Source organism: Lepus europaeus, chromosome 8, assembly GCF_033115175.1.
Source record: "Lepus europaeus isolate LE1 chromosome 8, mLepTim1.pri, whole genome shotgun sequence".
Lineage (NCBI taxonomy): Eukaryota > Metazoa > Chordata > Mammalia > Lagomorpha > Leporidae > Lepus > Lepus europaeus.
In genome coordinates, this window is record NC_084834.1 from 106,478,463 (window position 1) to 106,499,649 (window position 21,187).

Genomic DNA, 21,187 nt, shown 5'->3' on the forward strand with positions numbered 1-21,187 from the left:
TAAAAGAGACAAAGATCTTCCATCTACTGATTCATTCCCCAGATGCCCACAACAACTGGGGCTGGGCCAGGCTGAGTCCAGGGGTCCTAAACCCAATCCACATCTCCCATGTGAATGGCAGCGACCCAAGTATTTGAACCATGGTCCATTGGTTCATAGTGCACATTAGCCAGAGGCTAAATCAAAGTAGAGGAGCCAGAACTCAAACCAGGCATTCTGATAGGAAAGTGTCCAAAGTATTCTTTTTTTTTTTTTTTAAAGATTTAATTAATTTATTTAATTTGAAAGTCAGAGTTAGAGAGAGAGAGAAGGAGAGGCACAGAAAGAGAGTCTCCCATCCGCTGGTTCACTCCCCAATTGGCTGCAACGGCTGGAGCTGAGCTGATCTGAAGCCAGGAGCCAGGAGCTTCTTCCTGGTCTCCCACATGAGTGCAGGGGCCCAAGGACTTGGGCCATCTTCTGCTGCTTTCCCAGGCCACAGCAGAGAGCTAGATCAGAAGTGGAGCAGCCAGGTCTCAGCCGGCACCCATATGGGATGCTGGCGCTTAAGGCCAGGGTGTTAACCCGCTGCACCAGAGCAATGGGCCCCAAAGTAGTCTTAACCACTGGCAAATGCCCACCCTGAGTTTTTCTGCCTCCATTTTCTTCTAGTAGCTTTAGTTTCGGTCTAACATTAGATTTTAATCCATTTTGAGTTGATCTTTTGTATACGTTGTTAACATGAAGGGCCAGTTACATTCCCTGTATTTGGCTATGCCATTCTCCCAATGCACTTTATCGAAGACTGTCTTTTCACATTGTCTTAGAACTATTTTTAAAGAAGAAATACGGTAGATAATAACCCAAATATATTTTTAAAATCCTTCTAAACACATCTAAATACATCAATTAAAAGAAATTGTTAGGATCAAAAACAAGATGCCAAGTCTACGTTGGATACACTGTTAACTGAAGATTTTTAAAAGCCCTCTATCAACACTGGGCAGATCCAGCAAGCAGAAAATCATTAAGGACACTGTCAAACTCAACAACACTATCAAATAACCAGATAGAATTAACTCAGTCTATAGACTACATGCAACAACAGAACATACATTCTTCTGTGTATAATCCCCAAGTCTTTTAATCTGATATCTCTTTTTTATTTTTTCTTTGCAGCTTATCCAATTAGGATATTTGTCTTGTAGTTCCCAGAGTCCGGATGTGCTTTATCTCATCTCTGTGGTATCATTTCGCATTTTTCACGTGCCATTGCACCTCCTCTGAATTAAAATTTAGAGCTAAAGGCTCAAACTGATAAAGGTCCAAATTCTGGAGGCAGGAAAATTCAGGGTGGGCATTTGCCAGTAGTTAAGATGCCACTTGGGACACTCTCATATCAGAATGCCTGCTTTGAGTTCTGGCTCTTCTACTTTGATTTAGCTTCCAACTAATGTGTACTATGTGAGTCAGTGGACCATGGTTCAAATACTTGGATCTCTGCCAATCACCTGGGAGATGTAGATTTGGTTTAGGACCCCTGGACTCAGCCTGGCCCAGCCCCAGTTGTTGTGGGCATCTGGGGAATGAATCAGCAGATGGAAGATCTTCATCTCTTTTAAAAACAAAAAGCGGGGGGAGGGAGCATAAACAAATAAATGCATAAATAAAATACTTGATGGATAATTAAGTATTTTCTCACCAGGAGGCTCATAACGTCTTAATGTTGCTTCTGTAATGTCAGCATGCAATATAATAGTCTACCTCCATTAATTTATAAAGCTTCAGGGGCCGGTGTTGTAGCGAAGCAAGTAAAGCCACCACCTTCGAAGCTGGAATCCCATATGGGTACCAGTTTGAATCCTTGCTGCCTCACTTGTGATCCAGCTCCCTGTTAATGTGCTTGAGAAAGTAGTGCAAGATGGACCAAGTCCTTGGGCCCCTGACACCCACATGGGAGACCCAGAAGAAGGAAGGAATGTATCAGTACTGCTGCAAATAATTTTGTAAAACAAAACTTTATTTTATACCTTTGCAAACCAATGGTTAAGAATGTTATACTACTATAGTTTTAATGATCTGTGATTACTTTAAAATATACTGTACATGAGTGAATGGTCATTATTCCATTCAATTACTGTTTACAGCTGTTGTCTATAATACCACTAAATGAGGGTCTTTTTGCTTTTTATTGTTCAACTTCTTATTTGGCAAAGTACTAAACCTTTTTACTGTGATGTGAGTTTAAAATATGCTATCTCAAAAACTAAAAAAGGGGGCTTGCATCGTGGTAGGTTGTGCCTCTGCCTATGATGCTAGCATCCTATACGGGCATTGGTTCAAGACCTGGCTGCTCCACAAGTGCATGGGTCCCTGCAACCATGTGAGTGACCCAGAAGCAGCTCCTGGCTCCTGGCTTTGGCCTGGGCCAATCCTAGCCATTGGGGCATTTGGGGAGTAAACCAGCAGATCTCTGTCTCTCCCTCTCTGTAACTCTGCCTTAAAAAAAAAAAAAAAAAATGTACCAGGCATGCTTTATGAAAAAGAAAAAGAAACTGAGAAGGAAGGAGGATAGGAGAGAGAGGAGGGAGAGAAGGAAAAAGGGAATATCATTATGTTCTTAGAATTTTATCTACAAAGAACACTGATTGTATTAAAAACTAATTAAAAGCTTAAAAATAAATTGCCACCAATATTTTTAAAAAGATCAGAAATACTGCAAGGATGTCTTCTTATATCACTATTTACCAACATCAACTTTAAAAAAAAAAAAAAAAAAAGATCGGTATACTTATTCGAAAGGCAGAGTTAGGGAGAGACAGACAGATACAGAGAGAAATCTTCCATTCGCTGGTTCACTCCCCAAATGCCCACACTGGCCAGAGCTGTGCCTATCTGAATTTGGAAGCCAGAAGCTTCTTCCAGGTTTCCTACATAGGTGCAGGGGCCTAAGCACTCCGTCTTCCATTGCTTTCCCAGCCATTAGCAGGGAGATGGATCGGAAGTGGAGCAGGTGGGACACAAGCCAGAGCCCATATAGGATGCCAGCACTGCAAATGGTGGCTTTGCCCACTATGCCAAAGCATCTGCCCCCAACATCAACTTTTTAAATGGTAATGGAAATCATAGCTAATGTAATCAGAAAAAGAAAAGGTACATAGAGTAGAAAGAAAAGAAACCACCTCTGGGGCGACTGTTTACCTCTGTACTTTCTACTCAATTTTGCTGAGCCAGAAACTACTATAAGAATATTCTTTTAAATTTATTAATTAAAAATGAGATAAAACTTGTAAAATCCAAACTAGGTCTCTAGTTAATAATAGTATTGCTTAGGTAATATACTATGCTACCTCAACTGTTATCACTGGAGCTAGCCAAGTGATGGGCAACTTTTAGGAAATCTAAAACTATTTCAAAATATTTGAGGCAATGTTTTTCAGATGAAGGTTATTATTTACACTGTATTTTGTAAACACTTTATTTTTTCCAAACTTCTTTATTTATTTGAAAGGCAAATTACAGAGAGAAGGAGATAGAGAGAGACAGAGACCCTCCAGGCCAGAGTTGGGCCAGGCTGACGCCAGGAGCCAAGAACTCCTTGGGGTTTCCCACGTGAATGCAGGGGCCAAAACACTTGGGCCATCTTCTGCTGCTTTCTTACATGCAAGACTCAAACCTGCACCCCCTATGTAATGCAGGTGTTGCAGGCAGCAGCTTAACCTGATGCACCACCACTGCCACCCATGGGTTTGTAAACACTTCAATGTTTTAACTTATCTACCAATTTTCTGGAGGTTGTAACATTTATTGCTCCACTTTAAAAACACTTTGAGACTCTGTTCTGTAAAACATGACAGACCTAATTTCTGTTGGCTTTATATTGGCTCTAAGTTTCAGGCACAGCAGAAGAAAAAGTTCTGGATTAAGAAAATTACTCTTGGCCGGCGCCGAGGCTTAACAGGCTAATCCTCCACCTAGCGGCGCCGGCACACCGGGTTCTAGTCCCAGGTGGGGCGCCGGATTCTATCCCAGTTGCCCCTCTTCCAGGCCAGCTCTCTGCTATGGCCCGGGAAGGCAGTGGAGGATGGCCCAAGTGCTTGGGCCCTGCACCCACATGGGAGACCAGGAGAAGCACCTGGCTCCTGGCTTCTGATCAGCACGATGCACCCGCCGCAGCAGCCATTGGAGGGTGAACCAACGGCAAAAAGGAAGACCTTTCTCTCTGTCTCTCTCTCTCACTATCCACTCTGCCTGTCAAAAAAAAAAAAAAAAGAAAAAAAGAAAAAAGAAAATTACTCTTGTACTATCAAGTAAATTTTTAGAAGAGCAAATTTTTTTTTTTGACAGGCAGAGTGGACAGTGAGAGAGAGAGACAGAGAGAAAGGGCTTCCTTTGCCATTGGTTTGTTCACCCTCCAATGGCCGCCGCGGCCAGTGTGCTGCGGCCGGCGCACCGCGCTGATCCGAAGCCAGGAGCCAGGTGCTTCTCTTGGTCTCCCATGGGGTGCAGGGCCCAAGCACTTGGGCCATCCTCCACTGCCTTCCCGGGCCATAGCAGAGAGCTGGCCTGGAAGAGGGGCAACCGGGACAGAATCCGGCACCCCGACCGGGACTAGAACCCGGCGTGCCGGCGCCGCAAGGCGGAGGATTAGCCTATTGAGCTGCGGCGCCAGCCATAGAAGAGCAAATTTTTAAAAATAAATAGGCCAGGATTCTGTCCCGGTTGCCCCTCTTCCAGGCCAGCTCTCAGCTGTGGCCCGGGAAGGCAGTGGAGGATGGCCCAAGTGCTTGGGCCCTGCACCCCATGGGAGACCAAGAGAAGCACCTGGTTCCTGCCTTTGGATCAGTGCGGTGCGCCGGCCGCAGCACACTGGCCGCGGCGGCCATTGGAGGGTGAACAAACCAATGGCAAAGGAAGCCCTTTCTCTCTGTCTCTCTCTCTCTCTCACTGTCCGCCTGTCAATAAATAAATAAATAAATAAATGCTGATGGAAGGTAATATAGGAAAATATCCAAGAAATAAAACAGACCATTTGGCTCAATTCATGTTCCCACCATATCAGTACAGCTTTAGTTATCACAAATAAATAACGTATTTTTATTAGTTTAATTTCATTCCACAGATTAAAAAAGTCATTAAACATTTTTAAAGGCTACTGAAAATGACTGAATTAAAAGCCTCCCTTTAAAACAGAATCAATGTAATTCATATAAACCATTTCCCGCTTTTATTTTTGTAATTTTCTTCAAGAATAAAATTTTAATTCTAAACAGATCAATGAATGTACCTCCACTGTAGTTCATTAGATTTAAACTTATTTATTAACAAATATGTAAATAAGTAGACAAGTTCATGTATTTCAAACAAAAATTAACCAAAAATACACAGAAGAGACAGTTTAAATACTAATAGTAATTACAGATTTGAAAATAAGTCACTGTTTCAAAGTCAGTGCATCTGGACTGGCTAATCCAAAACATTATCATCATTGAATAAGAAACAAAAAATAAAACATGACATTTGAGGAAAGAAAATGGTAGTTTCAAAATAAATGTGACTTTTTCCTTCATTCCAAAAGCACACAATTTTTCTAAAACATGAAATAGAAATAAAGGTTAAATACAATGGAAATATACTGCATGCCTTCAAAAAAACCTCTTTAATCATACACAGAGCTAACATGAATCTAAGCCGACTTTTATAACTATTCACATAGTTTTAAGATTAAATAAGTGTGACTTATTAATGGAAGTTTCAACTTCCTTGTGTTTTTAAACTTTATTTCCTAGTTCAACAAAAATTGATAATACTTTCATGATGTATTACACAAAAAGCAAGAACATCTTTTATCAATAACTTCTCTGAAAGGAACAAAACAAAATAAAATAAACTATGAAGTGAAGAGGAACCACAATGCTCTCAAAGTAGAAATGTGTGATTTGTATGTAAACTTTAAAATAGCAGGCTACCTAATTAATCCAGACAGTACAAAAAGCAGTATGAGGCAGGATATAAGAGGTGGGACTAAACAGAACAAATTGCTAATAAGATAGTTCACGATCGCTTTACTTTCTGACTTCTCACTAAGTATGAGGTACAGAAGGTAAAGAAGGAACAGCAGAAAAAAACTATATACTATGTTCCCTTAATAGTTCGTATACTGTAAGAAACATAGAAAAAACTACACTTCCAACTCAAATGATTTAAGGACAAGTATAGATTAAACAAATCTTTTAACTATAATAATTTTCCATTCAAAAAGAATAGTAGAGCTGAGATAAAACAGGTAGCAATTTTAAGCTCCATGTACATTGAATCTTTACACTTTTATATAATAACTTTCAGTTATCTATTAAGAAAGAGTTTCTCTTTAGTCCTCTAAAATTTCACATAAAGCATGAGTCAAAGATTACCCTTATTACAAATGAGAAGCAAAGGTAGAGAAAATACTAAATGACTTATAAGACAGGTTACCCCCATGGCCAAACTGGGAACAAAGTCAAACCTGCTCTACAAACATTTTTATAGACATATTAATAAATATCAGTGAAGTCATTAAATACTGAACTTGGACCTTATTTTCCATATAAATTAAGGTGGAATGAGAGGCATCTGATAAACATTTAAAATAAAACTTCAGAATCCTTATTACTGCGATTCCTTAAATTCACTTTTCAACTTTTAATAGGTGAACTAATTTACATAGGACACACACCATTTACTATGTGACATTAAAGTTACCAATTAAGAAAATGGTTACCAGCAAAGTGAGAAGCACCATGACCAAAAAAAAAACAATCTTCTGAGGAAGACTATGAGGAAAGATAGAAGGAGGCTGGGCCTTTATAATATACAAGTTAGCCACTACACTGATTCTAGAACCAACTATCTCCAGACTTTCTGTTGTGAAAGGTAACTCAATGTCATTTTAAACAAAAAAAGGAAGGGAAAAAAATTAGAGAAGGAGGTCTTAAAGTTTTACATGGAATTCATTAAGATAATCTTTTTATCTTGGAACAAAGATGGTTAAAAACTTGGGTTTTCTAAAAAGACTTGCATGAATGTGGAGCTATGAAGACATACAAAGCTGAAGGATCTGGAACCATATGGTCACCTGTAGTCTTCAGTAAGATCACAAGGTTCCCAAAAATTCTCTGACCTGAGAAGAGAAAAAAATATTAATGTAATTCCTTGACTAATTTGAAATATGAGGACACTTCAAAAGATGAAATTAAAAGATGTTTATTTGGGTACAAAAAGTATTTTAAAATTCATGCATTTTTTTCATAATATATATCTTTCATGAACATTCTGAAGACCCTTCATATCTAAAAATCATATTCAATTAAAAGTATCTACCCAACAGTAAGTAATTCTGTACCAATGTCATATCATTTACTTTCTCTACAAATATTGTTACATACTTCAGTAGTAAAAGATGAATGACCTAAAAGATTAGGAGTTATTTAATTTACATCTGAATTAAAAAAGTTCTGAGGCCAGCTTTGTGGCATAGTGGGGCAAGCCACCGCTGGTTCGAGACCCAGCTGCTCTATTTCCTGTCCAGCTCTCTGCTATGGCCTGGGAAAGTAGCAGAAGATGGCCCAAGCCCTTAGGCCCCTGCACCCGCGTGGGAGACCCGGAGGAAGCTCCTGGCTCCTGGCTTCGGATCAGCAAAGCTCTGGCCATTGCGGCACGGCCAATTGGGAAGTGAACCAGTGGATTTTAAGACCTCTCTCTCTCCTTGCCTCTCCTTCTCTGTGTAACTCTGACTTTCAAAGTAAATAAATAAATCTTAAAAAAAAGAAAAAGTCCTAAAACAGTTGTAATATTAATTTTATAATCTATTCATTTAAATACCATGGATCACTGTGCAGCTTTATTACTGACAATTTTAATAACTATAATAATTTAAAAAACTGAAAGTTAGACATGTAGTATATTTGTAATTTTTCTGAAGCATAAATGTTAGTATATGGGGTAAGTTATATAAGCAGTGAATAAATCTACTCAACTGAAATACCACAATGCAAGACTCTTGTTCATATTCCAGACTACATAATGTCAAAAATCGTTGCCATGTAAAAATATCTTAAAAGATGAGGCCGGCACTGTGGCTCAGTGGGTTAATGCCCACTCGCTCTCTCACTCTCTCTCTCTCTCTCTCTGTGTAACTCTTTCAAATAAATAAATAAATCTTAAAAAAAATTTTTTTTAAAAGCCAATTGCTAGCACTATCAATAAAAGTAAAAATAAATAATGTGAAATGATTCTTAGTGAAATAAATGTTAGGTAACATTGAAAAAGTGCTTTACAGATTCAGTTGATAGTTCTAAAAAGACTGATAATTTTATTTAAGTCTCAAGTTATTTTTTTTTAAAAGATTTACTTTAATCATTTGAAAGGCAGAACTAGAGAGGAAGAGACAGATCTTTCATCTGCTGGTTCACTCCCAAAAAATGGCTACAATGGCCAGGACTAGGCCAGGCAAAAGCCAGGAGGAGCTTCATTCGGGTCTCCCACATAAGCACAGGAGCCCAAGGGACCCGAGTCATTTTCCACTGCTTTCCCAGGCACATTAGCAAGGAGCTGGATTGGAAGCAGAGCAGCTGGGACTCCAACTGGCAACCACATGGGATACTGGCGCTGTAGGCAGCAGCTCTACCTGTTACACCACAATGTTGGCCCCTTAAGTGACTTCTACCCTATATTTTTAACATTACCAATGGTAGGAACACATCATTTGAATTTCAAATATGCTTTACTTTATATTGGAAAAAACAACCATTTGCTATTGTATTTTGTAAAACGTTTGAGATCAAAATTCTTGAAATATATCCCCTATGAATGTCATCATCTTATTATAGTAAATAGCAGACACTTCATGACAAGACAAAGAAAAAAAAAATCAGCTTTTTCTCAAAACTAAAGAAAAAAATTGTGATTTCTTCTTTAGACCATAAATCACTAAGTTAACTAACCAGAATACAGGGATAATCATTGTACAATTCTCCTTACTATTCTCTTAAGTGTATATCAATAGATTATCTCCCAGTCCCTTTATCAATATGTGCAACCAACTCACTTAAAAGAACAATCAACTCCCAATTATCTGGGGAGATAAGTTAACACTAATTAAGACAATGACTCAAATATCAGGCAATGTCAATTCATCCCTTGTGATCTAATGAAACCAAAACTAAATCTTTTATTCTCAAGATTTCAGCTTAGATCGGAAAGAGATCCATATCTTACAGCTTTAAATAGCCTCCATACGGAATCTCATTTAAAAAAAAATAAACTCAATTTCACAAGCAGTTCACTATTAAGATATCTAAATACTGGTGCTGTGGAAAGAATGGTCAGTAAAGGAAAGGAAGTAAAGGATAAAGAAGATCCTTATTTTAGCACAGGTCACCAAGCTGGAATTTAAAGTCAGAACAATCTAAACAATCTAAAGTACTTTTCACCTCTTCACTGTTTCTTAACCTAACTTTATGTAACCTTTTCTACTAGAAAATTTCCTTTAGTAGACTTTTTTAGAGATGACAAATCATCTAGTTTTTGTCTAACTATACCTTTTCAACCAGACTTTCATGTTTGTCTTTAAAGTCTTCGTTAACATCCAATGTTAAGATAGGTACCTCCTGTAGATAATCAAAGTTGGTTCTGTTTAAAAAGAGATGAACAAAATAATCAGAAAATATAAAAAATAGAAACAATAAAAACTTGTATCTTAGGAAAATCAAAATATTTGTCAATCATTTTACACTAAAGTTACCCTGCAAGTATTCATCTGACAGCTCCTTCTTCCTCATTTAGATTTACTATACATATTGGAACTACAATTTACAGGTAAATTATTTTATAAACCAAGGCATTCTAACATGATTCTACTCAAAAACAAACTAAATAACAAGTAGGAATTTTTGCATTTTGGAGATAAGAAAACTAAAGCCCAGAGGTCATTCTGAGTCTCAATGCATACACCACTAAGTGAGATTGCACTTAAGTCACAATCTGACTGAAGACAATCTACACTCTCAACAACCACGCTATACTCTCTCACACCATGCTCGAAGAAACAAATCTGAAATATATTACAATGATCACTCCTTATACACAGGAGCAATGTTCCAAGACCCCCACAGATGCTTAAACGTACAGATAGAACCTAAGCCTATAGTTACTGTTTATTCCTAAAACAAATACACAAATGTAATGGCTTTTTCATCTTAACCAACACTTACTATGCGCTGTGGGTATAACTTTTGTAGTCTGCAGATAAGACTGTATCTTAAAATTCTTTCTGAAAGAATATTTAAGTGACATAAACAGATATACTCCTACTTTATCATTTAAAGTAAAATTCAATATATTATACTGTCAATGAGTACCACTGGGGTATCATTAAGTTACAAAAACTTTAAGGAAACAAGATCTCATTGCAATCAAGATAATCAAATCTACACCTAATTTTCTGGGAGACATCAATAAATAAAATTACTAAATGAAAATTTTACATGGTGCTAAGCATTAAAATGCAATAAAGGTGTTCAAAATGAACAGTAAGCAAGAATAAGGAGGTCTTACTTCAGTGTCCTATGCAAGAGCCAGCTTTCATGTTTATAGTGAAGCTTCTCTAAATATTCAAGAGGAATGCCTTGCTCTTCATTTCTTCCCCGTAAATATATTCTATTCAAGCATTTCTAAAAGCAAGCAATAAAAGAGGGGAGAAAAAGAAAACAATTATTCTTGTCTGCTGCAATCAAGATGTTGCTTTCTAGTGCTCTTCAATTATGCCAACCACAGACTACTTACTGCAAGATCAAACAGTTCACTTCTCTTCCTTTCTTTTTTTCAAAAATTTATTTATTTATTTGAAAGGCAGAGTTACAGGGAAGCGGAGGCAGAGGCAGAGAGAGAGAGAGAGAGAGAGAGAATATCTTCCATCCACTGGTTCACTCCCTAAATGGCTACAAAGGCTGGAGCTAGGCCAATCTGAAGCTAGGAGCAAGGAGCTTCTTCCACTAACAAAAATAACATGCATAAGATTATGGCAACATAAAAACTGTGCTTCCAAATCTACTTTCTCTTTTCAGTAATTAAGCACTCTTTTAACCAAAAGACATCATAAACAAAACTAATTTAGGTTGGAAGTTATGGCATTTATATTTATCAGCACTTCTTGTTACTCTTTTTTTTCCTTATCTCTTTTTTTTTTTTTTTTTTTTTTTGGAAAGACAGGACTCTTTATCTGCTAGCTCATTCCCCAAAATACCAGCAGTGAAACCAATCCAAGTTTCCCATGTGGGAGGCAGGAACTCAATTACTTGGGTCATCAGCACTGCCTCCCTATAGAATCCAGGTACTCTATATGGGATGCAGGTGTCCAAAGAGGTGACTGAATTACTAGGCAAAATGCCTGCCCTCCTTCTTTATTATTTAACAAAGAAATTTTTAAAAATCTGAAACAATGAGAATGCAAGCATTTAAGCCGGAAGACTTCTTACTAAGTATAATCTTATTATTTATTTTATCAAAAGCAACCAATTGATATTCTGAATTCATTACATAATATCATGTATAAATATAATACCTATTACAACCTATCATGAAAGGCACATTTTCCAGTGAGCTCATTCTTATAAACAAAAATGGCAAGGGTCCTCTAAGTCTCTTCTAGAACATAGCTGTCATTATCCATTCATTCCAAGACATAAACAACTATAAAAGATTTCTGGAAATGGACCTCCATTAACTTCACCATTCATTTTGCAAACATTTACCAAGTTCCCACTACAAACACAGACCCTGTTTTAGGCACTGCAAATTCAACAGTAATTAAAATACCCAAAACTCCACCTCATGAAGACTATATTCCAGGAGTTGCTTGAACAAATTCCTTACTGTGATGGAATGAGAGAGCCTGCAAACATTAGGAAGAAATAATGAAAAATAAAATTTAAGTGAGGAAGAACAGACAAGAGCCTAAAAGAGTGACTTACAAGTCTGGGCTTCTAGTGTTCTGAGAAAGCAGAAGACTTCCACCTATAGTTATATGTTTGGAGGTAGATAACTAGAGGGTGTGGAGGATGGTATGTGGAATTAAATTGCCTTTGCTACATGCCACTGAAAGGATTTCTAAATTTTCTTTTTAAAGATATTTATTTATTTATTTGACAGGCAGAGTTACAGAGAGAGAGAGAGAGAGAGAGAGCGAGCGAGCAAGAGAGAAAAAGAGGTCTTCCTTCCATTGGTTCACTCCCCAAGTGGCTGCAATGGCCGGAGCTGTGCCAATCTGAAGCCAGGAGCCAGGAGGTTCCTCCTGGTCTCCCATCCGGGTGCAGGGGCCCAAGCACTTGGGCCATCCTCCACTGCTTTCCCAGGCCACAGCAGAGAGCTAGACTGGAAGAGAGCAACCGGGACTAGAACCGCGGCCCATATGGGATGCCGGCTCCACAGGCAGAGGACTAACCCAGTGCGCCACAGTGCCAGCCCAAGGATTTCTAAATATTACTTAAAATTTTCAATGAATGGGTCTGGTGGTGTGGCATAGCAAGTTAAGCCTCCACCTGTGACATTAGCATCCCATCTGGGCGCAGTAAAGTTGAAGTCCCAGCTGCTCCATTTCCAATTCAGCTTACTGCTAATAAGCCTAGGAAAGCAGTGGAAGATGGCATAAGTGCTTAGGCCCCTGCGCCCACGTGGGAGACCTGGAAGAAGCTCCAGGCTCATAGCTTCAGCCTGGCCCAGACCTGGCAGTTGTGGCAATTGAGGTGTGAACCAGAGAATGGAAGATTTCTCAAGGCCAGTGCTATGGCATAGTGAGTAAGGCTGCCACCTGCAGTGCCAGTATGCCATATGGGTGCCGAGTCCCAGCTGCTCCACTTCCAATCCAGCTCTAGGCTGTGGCCTAGGATAGCAGTGGAAGATGGCCTAGGTCCTTGGGTCTCTGCACCCACATGGGAGAAGCTCCTGGCTCCTGATCAGCCCAGCTCCAGCCATTGCAGTCATTTGGGGAGAGAACCAGTGGATGGAAGACCTCTCTCTCTCTCTGCCTCTGCCTCTCTGTAACTCTCTGCCTTTCAAGTAAATAAATAAATCTTAAAAAAAATTGTTTCTTTCTCTGTAACTCTGCCTTTTAAATAAATACAAAAAATAAGTTCTTAAAAAAACTTTTTTCAATGAAACAAATTTTTATTGGGTCTTACTTCTGGAGTAGCTCGAAGATAAATGATTCCATCCAATTCGAGGCTCTGGCCAAATTGGTTATTCATCCAGTCATGCCAGTCTTGATAAATCGTCCACTCAGTTTCATTCATGCAGTCAGATTCATATAAATTAGATGCAAAAATATACCTGAAAGAGAGTCTTCATCAATACATCTTATCATTTCCAAAAAAACCACAAAAAGAGAAAACATATCTATTAAGTGGACATGAAACATTTTCCTGTGGCATACAGAATCCTTGGAAAGCTAAAAAAAACTACTCTCTCTAACAACAGGAAGTATGTTCCGGCCAGTCATTCTCAAACTGTGGCCTGGGGTTCTCTGGAAGCCCTTGAGATCCTTCCAGAGGTGTTATGAGAGGCCAGATGATTTCAAATACTACTATGCTTCAATCAGAAGAACTTATCAAATAGAATTTATCAAACTTATCAAACTGATTCCATCCAATTCAAGGCTCTGGCATATATAGCATAAATGAAAGCTCAGCAGTCTTTAATTGAGTCAAACATTAAGGAGATTCACAAAAAATGCACAGACAGGGACTGAAAAACAAAGATCTTGCATCTGGTAGTTCACCCTCAAATGGCCACAACAGCTGGGGTTGGGCTAAGCCAAACCCAGGTGCTCGGATCTCACTACAGGTCTGCGACGTGGGTGACATCCCTGAAGGTCTTAAGCCACCACCTATTGTCTCACAGGTACATATTAGCAGGAAGCTGGAATCAGAAGCAGAGCCAGTACTTGAACCCAGACACTCTGATACAGATGTAAGCATTCAAAGTGGGATTTTTTATTTTTTTTTTTTATTTTTTTTGACAGGCAGAGTTAGACAGTGAGAGAGAGAGACAGAGAGAAAGGTCTTCCTTTTCCGTCGGTTCACCCTCCAAATGGCCACTACGGCCGGCACGCTGCATCGATCCAAAGCCAGGAGCTTCCTCCTGGTCTCCCATGCAGGTGTAGGGCCCAAGAACTTGGACCATCCTCCACTGCCTTCCCGGGCCACAGCAGAGAGCTGGACTGGAAGAGGAGCAACCAGGACAGAATCTGGCAGCCCAACCGGGACTAGAATCCAGTGTGCCAGCGCTGCAGGCGGTAGATTAGCCAAGTGAGCCGTGGCGCTGGCCTCAAAGTGGGATCTTAACTACTGCATCAAAAGCCTGCCCCTAGGCCGGCGCCGCGGCTCAATAGGCTAATCCTCCGCCTGCTGGCAGGTTCTAGTCCCAGTCAGGGTGCCAGATTCTGTCCCGGTTGCTCCTCTTCCAGTCCAGCTCTCTGCTGTGGCCAGGGAGTGCAGCGGAGGATGGCCAAGTGCTTGGGCCCTGCACCCCCATGGGAGACCAGAACCACCTGGCTTCTGGCTTCGGATCATCGCGGTGCGCTGGCCGCAGCGGCCATTGGAGGATGAATCAACAGAAAAGGAAGACCTTTCTCTCTGTTTCTCTTACTGTCCACTCTGCCTGTCCAAAAAAAAAAAAAGCCTGCCCCCAAAAGTATGTTAGTTGTGCTAATATGAAATGGATTTTTTAGTAGTAATTTTAAATAACAATAAATTATAAAAACATAAATCAGAAAGGCCTGAGGACTCATGAATAATGATAGATATGGAAAGGGGTCATGAGACCAACAACTTTTGAAAGCCTCTCTCTGAGGTAACTTTGGAGGTCAAAAGAATGTTGACAGGCCGGCTCTGTGGTGTAGCGGGTAAAATCCACTGTCTGCAGTGCCAGCATCCCAAATGGGTTCCAGTTCAAGACCCGGCTGCTCCACTTCCGATCCAGCTCACTGCTATGGCCTGGGAAAGCAGTAAAAGATGGCCCAAGTCCTTGGGCCCTTGTACCCACATGGGAGACCCAGAAGAAGCTCCTGGCTCCCAGCTTTGGATCGACCCAGCTCTGCCCATTGCAGCCATTTGGGGAATGAACCAGTGGATGGAAGACCACTCCCTCTCTCTTCTCTCCCTCTCTCTCTGCCTTTCAAATAAATAAATAAATCTTAAAAAAATAAAATAAAATAAATGCTGACACAAGCAGGGTATCTCTATGGCCTGTATAGATCTTCATATCCTTGCTGCACTTGAGTTAAGGATACTGATACAGATTTAGTAAGAGCATGTAAGAATTTTTAAAGGATTGGAAGAGAAAGAACCCTCTGCAGATATGAATGAGAGCCACTACATACCCTATCACCTTCACGGAAGGCAGGGATTACAAATGCTAGAACTTTCCTAATGTCATCAGTACCAGACTGCTGTGGCTAGTAAATGTCATTTCCCATCTCAAATCCCCAAATTCAGCCTCCCCATATTTGATTTCCAAGAGCAGGGGAAAAAAAGGTCCCGTTTTAAGACAAGGCTCTAAACACCCAAATGCAAGCCATTTATTTGTACGTACCTGTCACTATACACTGATCGTTCAAAAAATAATACAGGGTTCTCTGCATCTTTGAGCTTGCCATTGAGAGAAGCAAGCTGAGCTCGTATTCGACTGAGACAGGCATATGATTGGAAGGTAAAAGACCATCGTTCAGGTTTTTCATACATCATCTGAAGAACATTCCCACCACTTTTCTGAGACGTTGTTAGTTCCTATTTTGAATTTACAAAAAGAAAAGTTAATGATCAACGGGGTATTTTAAGTAGGCTCAAAAAAGAGAAGCTGGATAAACAAAAGTATCATGATTAGGAAAACCAGGGTGATTAAACCCCCTTCCTCTTACTCACTACATCATTCAGGTTGCTTGAAGTCTGAAAGAATCCTTAGTTATTTCTCTGAACAGTTTACAAACTAACCTATTGTTTACAAGCTAACTTATTATTTCACTCAAATGGGACTTTTAAAGATTGAATTAGTTTCAATGGTTGAAAGTTAATAATTTCACATAAACTATTTGGACTTATATCTTCTTTTTAGAAATAGAAAAAAAAAAAAAAAAACAAACAACACTGTGCTTCTATTTCCTCTTGGCAAAAATCAGGGCCAAGTCATACTCACCTCCATCAGGTGGAATATGCTCTCCAGTTTATCAGCCCCCATCATTCCCTAATGATTCTCTAACAAGCCTTACAATAGGGTTAGTTACCAACAAATCCTTCATAAGTTGAAAATATCCTATGTTGAAAATGCATTTAACACTCATGAACTACCAAACCTCATAGTTCAGCAACACAGTACACTGTAGATGATTGGTGGTTTACTGTTTTATCTTAGTGCCTGAGCGCTATGGCTTGTTACCACTGCCTAGCACCACATAAGTATCATAGTACATACTGCCAACCTGAAAAAGATCAAAATTCAAAACTTGAAATACATTTTGAACTGAATATGTATCACCATTGCACCACTGTGAAATTGTAAAATCAGTAAACTGAACCATTCTAAGTCAGGAACCATCTGTACTGCTTAGTCTCCAGGTCCCTTAAAGCACTGAATTTGTAACTTTAATCTTCTATATAATAAAATAGATCCTGGGACCGGTGCTGCAGTGTATAAAGTAAAGTCACCGCCTGCCGTGCCCACATCCCATATGGGCACCATTTCAAGTCCTGGCTGCTCCACTTCCGATCCAGCTCTCTGCTATGGCTTGGGAAAACAGCAGAAGATGGCCTAAGTCCTTGGGCCCCTGCACCCATATGGGAGAGCCAGAAAAAGCTCCTTGCTCCAAGCTTTGGATCGGCTCAGCTCTAGCCATTATGGCCACTTGGGGATGGAAGACCTCTGTCTGTCTCTCCTTCTCTCTTGTCAGTAACTATGCCTCTCAAATAAATTTTTAAAAAATTTAAAAACAATGCTCTTTATGTTAATATGCAATGGGCTTATTAAACTGATTTTTAAATGAATTAATTGGGGCCAATGCTGTGACAAAGCTGGTAAAGTCACCGCCTGAGACACTGGCTCCACTTCTGGTCCAGTTCTCTGTTAATGTGCCCAGGAAAGCAGAAGATGACCCAAGTGCTTAGCCCCCTACACCCACATGGGAGATGCCAAAAAAGCTCCTTGCTCCTGGTTTCAGATCAGCCCAGCTCCAGCCGTAACAGTCAATCTAGGGAGTAAACCAGCAGAAGAAAATCTCTGACTCTCTCTCTCTCTCTCTCTGTGTAATTCTGATTCTGCGTAACTCTGACTTTCAAATAAAATAAATCATTAAAAATAAATAAATCAGGCCGGCGCCGCGGCTCACTAGGCTAATCCTCTGCCTTGCGGCGCCGGCACACCAGGTTCTAGTCCCGGTCGGGGCACCGATCCTGTCCAGGTTGCCCCTCTTCCAGGCCAGCTCTCTGCTGTGGCCAGGGAGTGCAGTGGAGGATGGCCCAAGTTCTTGGGCCCTGCACCCCATGGGAGACCAGGAGAAGCACCTGGCTCCTGCCATCGGAACAGCGCGATGCGCCGGCCGCAGTGCGCCTACCACGGCGGCCATTGGAGGGTGAACCAACGGCAAAAGGAAGACCTTTCTCGCTGTCTCTCTCTACTGTCCACTCTGCCTGTCAAAGATAAAAAAAAATAAAAATAAAAATAAAAAAAATAAATAAATCAGTTGACCTGTCCTCACAGGTCCCTATGGTGCACAAACCATTCTTCACCAGTCTTTTTTGTAATTTAAGAGCTACAGTTACCTTTAGTCTTGTGTATTTATTATCAAAAAAGAAAACATTATGGTTTAATTCCTATTCTCAATCCTAGTCCAAATAAGCACAACCTGAAAACTTATTGGGAATTCATGCCCAACACAGGTGTTCCTTGAAAAACAAACTCCAGAAGTATTAATATTACAACTGTCCTCAAAGTTTCTGTTAAGAACCAAAAAATCATGCAAACATACGGCACCTTGAGGCAAAGAACCACAAACCACAAAATGAAGACAATCTTCTTCGAAACTTAGAGGAAAAAAAGGCATAAAATGACAGGATGCAAAGTCAACAGCTGTTGAGAAAATATTGAGAAGACTATTATTTGAAATGGGATTCAGTGAGTTGCCTTCCCAAACAGCTTACCGAATAAATCTTTGTTAATATACTTTCCGTATAGGCCATCAAAGAAAGAGGTACCTTTCTCTGAAGGGAGAGAACTTCCACTTAGACTATGGCCTTGTCTAAATAAGATTGGAGTTGGCCGGCGCCATGGCTCACTTGGCTAATCCTCTGCCTGCGGCGCCGGCACCTCAGATTCTAGTCCCGGTTGGGCCACCGGATTCTGTCCTGGTTGCTCCTCTTCCAGTCCAGCTCTCTGCTGTGGCCCAGGAAAGCAGTGGAGGATGGCCCAAGTGCTTGGGCCCTGCACCCGCATGGGAGACCGGGAGGAAGCACCTGGCTCCTGGCTTCAGATCAACGGCAGCGTGCCGGGCCCCAGCAGCCATTTGGGGGGTGAACCAACGGAAAAGGAAGACCTTTCTCTCTATCTCTCTCTAACTCTGCCTGTCAATAAATAAATAAATAAATAAGATCGGAGTTGGCGAACTCAAGAGGCTTCCATAGCCTTGGCAGCTCATGACAAGAACCTTGGGTGATTACTGATGCCATAAATAAGAGTGTCAATTGTTAAATCAACAACAAGAGTCACTGTGCACTTATTCCCCATGTAGGATCTCTGTCCTTAATGTGTTATACTATGTGAATTAATGGCATAACTAGTACTCAAACAGTACTTTATACTTTGTGTTTCTGTGTGGGTGCAAACTGCTGAAATCTTTACTTACGATATACTAAATTGATCTTCTGAATATAAAGATAATTGAAAATGAATCTTAATGTAAATGGGATGGGAGAGGGAGTGGGAGATGGGATGGTTGCAGGTGGGAGGGAATTTATGGGGGGAAAAAGCTGCTATAATCCAAAAGTTGTACTTTGGAAATTTATATTTATTAAATAAAAGTTAAAAAAAATACTTTCCACTTATTTGGCATTCTCCAAGGAGAGGATATTTAATACAATTGAACTTTTCCAGAGAAATGAAGGTAATCAACAAAGTATTTTTTAAAATTTAAAAAAATTGTTTGAGAGGCAGAGACAGAAGATAAAGAGACAGAGAGAGCTCCCATCTACTGATTCATTCTAAACGCCCACAATATCTAGGTCTGCACTGCAGCCAGGAACTCAACCCAGGTATCCCATGAAGGTGACAGGAACTCAATCACCTGATCCATCGCTATACTCCTACTGATGCAGGCAGGCAGACAGGATAAAATTGATTAGATTTGTAAGCAGAAGACCATGCCTTCGTCTTTCCCCCTCTGTGATCTCATGCCCCTACAGACCCCACCTGTCCATCTGACTACATAACCATTCCCATCAGGGAGTAAATAAAAGGCCTGGAACACGGTGGGCCCTCCCCTTGTTGCCCTGCAGGCGCTGGCCTTTGGGCCATACACTCACTCTCTGCTTTCCTGCCTGCTTTCCTGGGCTTGCTCCATGTGGCTCATAGCCTGCTCTCCACCTAGTATGGACCTAACTTAGCTTCTAGATCTCTCTTTCTCTCCTAAATAAAGCTCTCACTTCCCTGTGCATTTCTCTCACTGAATAAAAAGCTTAAGAACTTACCATCTTGTCTGGTTTATTTGAATCAGTATTCAGAATTCTTCTCTGAATACATGACAAGAACCCACAGGCTTGTTAACATTGAAAATTATTAATAAGCAGGATAGTATCACTAATACCCATGTAGGTGACCTGGAGGGTGTTCACAGCTCCTGGCTTTGGCCCAGTCTATCCTAGCCTTGGCCTTGTTGGGCTTCTGGGAAGTGAACCAAATAATGGGAACTCTCTCTCAACTCAGAGGATCAATTCTGAACCACTACCAAATTATGAAAAAAATCAACTAGTCCTAAAAACATAAATACACAAATTAAAACCGAATAAAAATTCTGTAGCAGAATTTTACAGCTTTGAAGATGCTACTTTTTGTCACTCTCTTTTTTAAAGCCTCATTTTACTTATTTGAAAGGCAGAATGACAGGGAGAGAGGCAGAGGCAGAGAAAAAAGATCTTCCGTTGACTCATTCACTCCCCAAGTAGCCACAATGGCCAGGACTGGCCCAGGCCAAAGCCAGGAGCCCAGAACTCCATCTGGGTCTCCCACATAGGTGCAGGGGCCCAATTACTTGAACTACCATCTGATGCTTTCCCAGGAACATTAGCAGGGAGCTAGACTGGAAGCAGAGCAGCCAGAACTTGAACTGATGCTCAGCCAAGGGATGTCAGCATTGCAAGCAGTAGCTTGCCCTATCTCTTAGTTTAATAGTGTACTAACAGGGGCCTGTGCTGCGGCACAGTGGGTAAAGCACAGCTTCCGCTGGTGTGACCAGTTGGGGAGTGAACCAGCAGATGGAAGACCTCTCTCTCTCTCTCTCTGCCTCTCCTTCTCTCTCTGTGTAACTCTTTCAAATAAATAAATAAACCTTAAAAAAAAAAAAAAGCCAGAAGTAAGCAATTAAATCAAAGCTCTGGGCCTAAATAATAACATAAATCATCAAAGTATATTATATTGAAGACTTATTTTAAATAATAAAGATTGGTAATCACGTGGATGGGGAATTTTAAAGATCATCTTATCAGAGGAAGGGATGAAGGGGCGGGGAGAACAGATTAAATAATCTTTTTAGGCGTTCTGTTCCATTTTACTCAAAATTGGTAGTATCAATAGCATAGCAACATTTCAGCCACTAGGTGGCAGGTGAAAAAAATAATAAAAAAGTTAAAACAAAACTAAGCATGCAGGTGCACATTTAGTTACTAAGGGAAGAGATCACAAGCAACAGTCCTATTCCACAACTGCTAAGAAATGTGAGTGAATGGTTAACAACCCAAGTAGAACTGGTCTTGCCAGAGTTGGGTCTGAAGACATCCACTTCTCATTTTTGACAGTTTTATAACAAAGCTAAGATTTAGATAGTCCTTGATTCACATTATAACCATAAAGAACAGACCAGGAAGGACTCTGAGAAAAGGATCTAGGATGAAATAAGAAAATACCACTTCCTAAATTT

At 40.3% G+C, this 21,187-nt stretch overlaps 1 protein-coding gene across 1 annotated transcript in view; it reads right to left on the reverse strand.

Moving 5' to 3' along the window:
* Window positions 1-5,256: 5,256 nt before the first annotated feature.
* DCK (deoxycytidine kinase) overlaps window positions 5,257-21,187 on the reverse strand; it is a 29,352-nt gene continuing 13,421 nt past the window's right edge. Inside the window, exons 3-7 of the mRNA XM_062198726.1 lie at window positions 15,604-15,797; window positions 13,194-13,341; window positions 10,573-10,688; window positions 9,558-9,648; window positions 5,257-7,138 (exon numbers count right to left, since the gene is read on the reverse strand). Of these exons, the coding sequence (XP_062054710.1) occupies window positions 7,112-7,138; window positions 9,558-9,648; window positions 10,573-10,688; window positions 13,194-13,341; window positions 15,604-15,797 (576 nt within the window). The 3' untranslated portion in view covers window positions 5,257-7,111. The remainder of the gene's footprint in view (window positions 7,139-9,557; window positions 9,649-10,572; window positions 10,689-13,193; window positions 13,342-15,603; window positions 15,798-21,187) is intronic.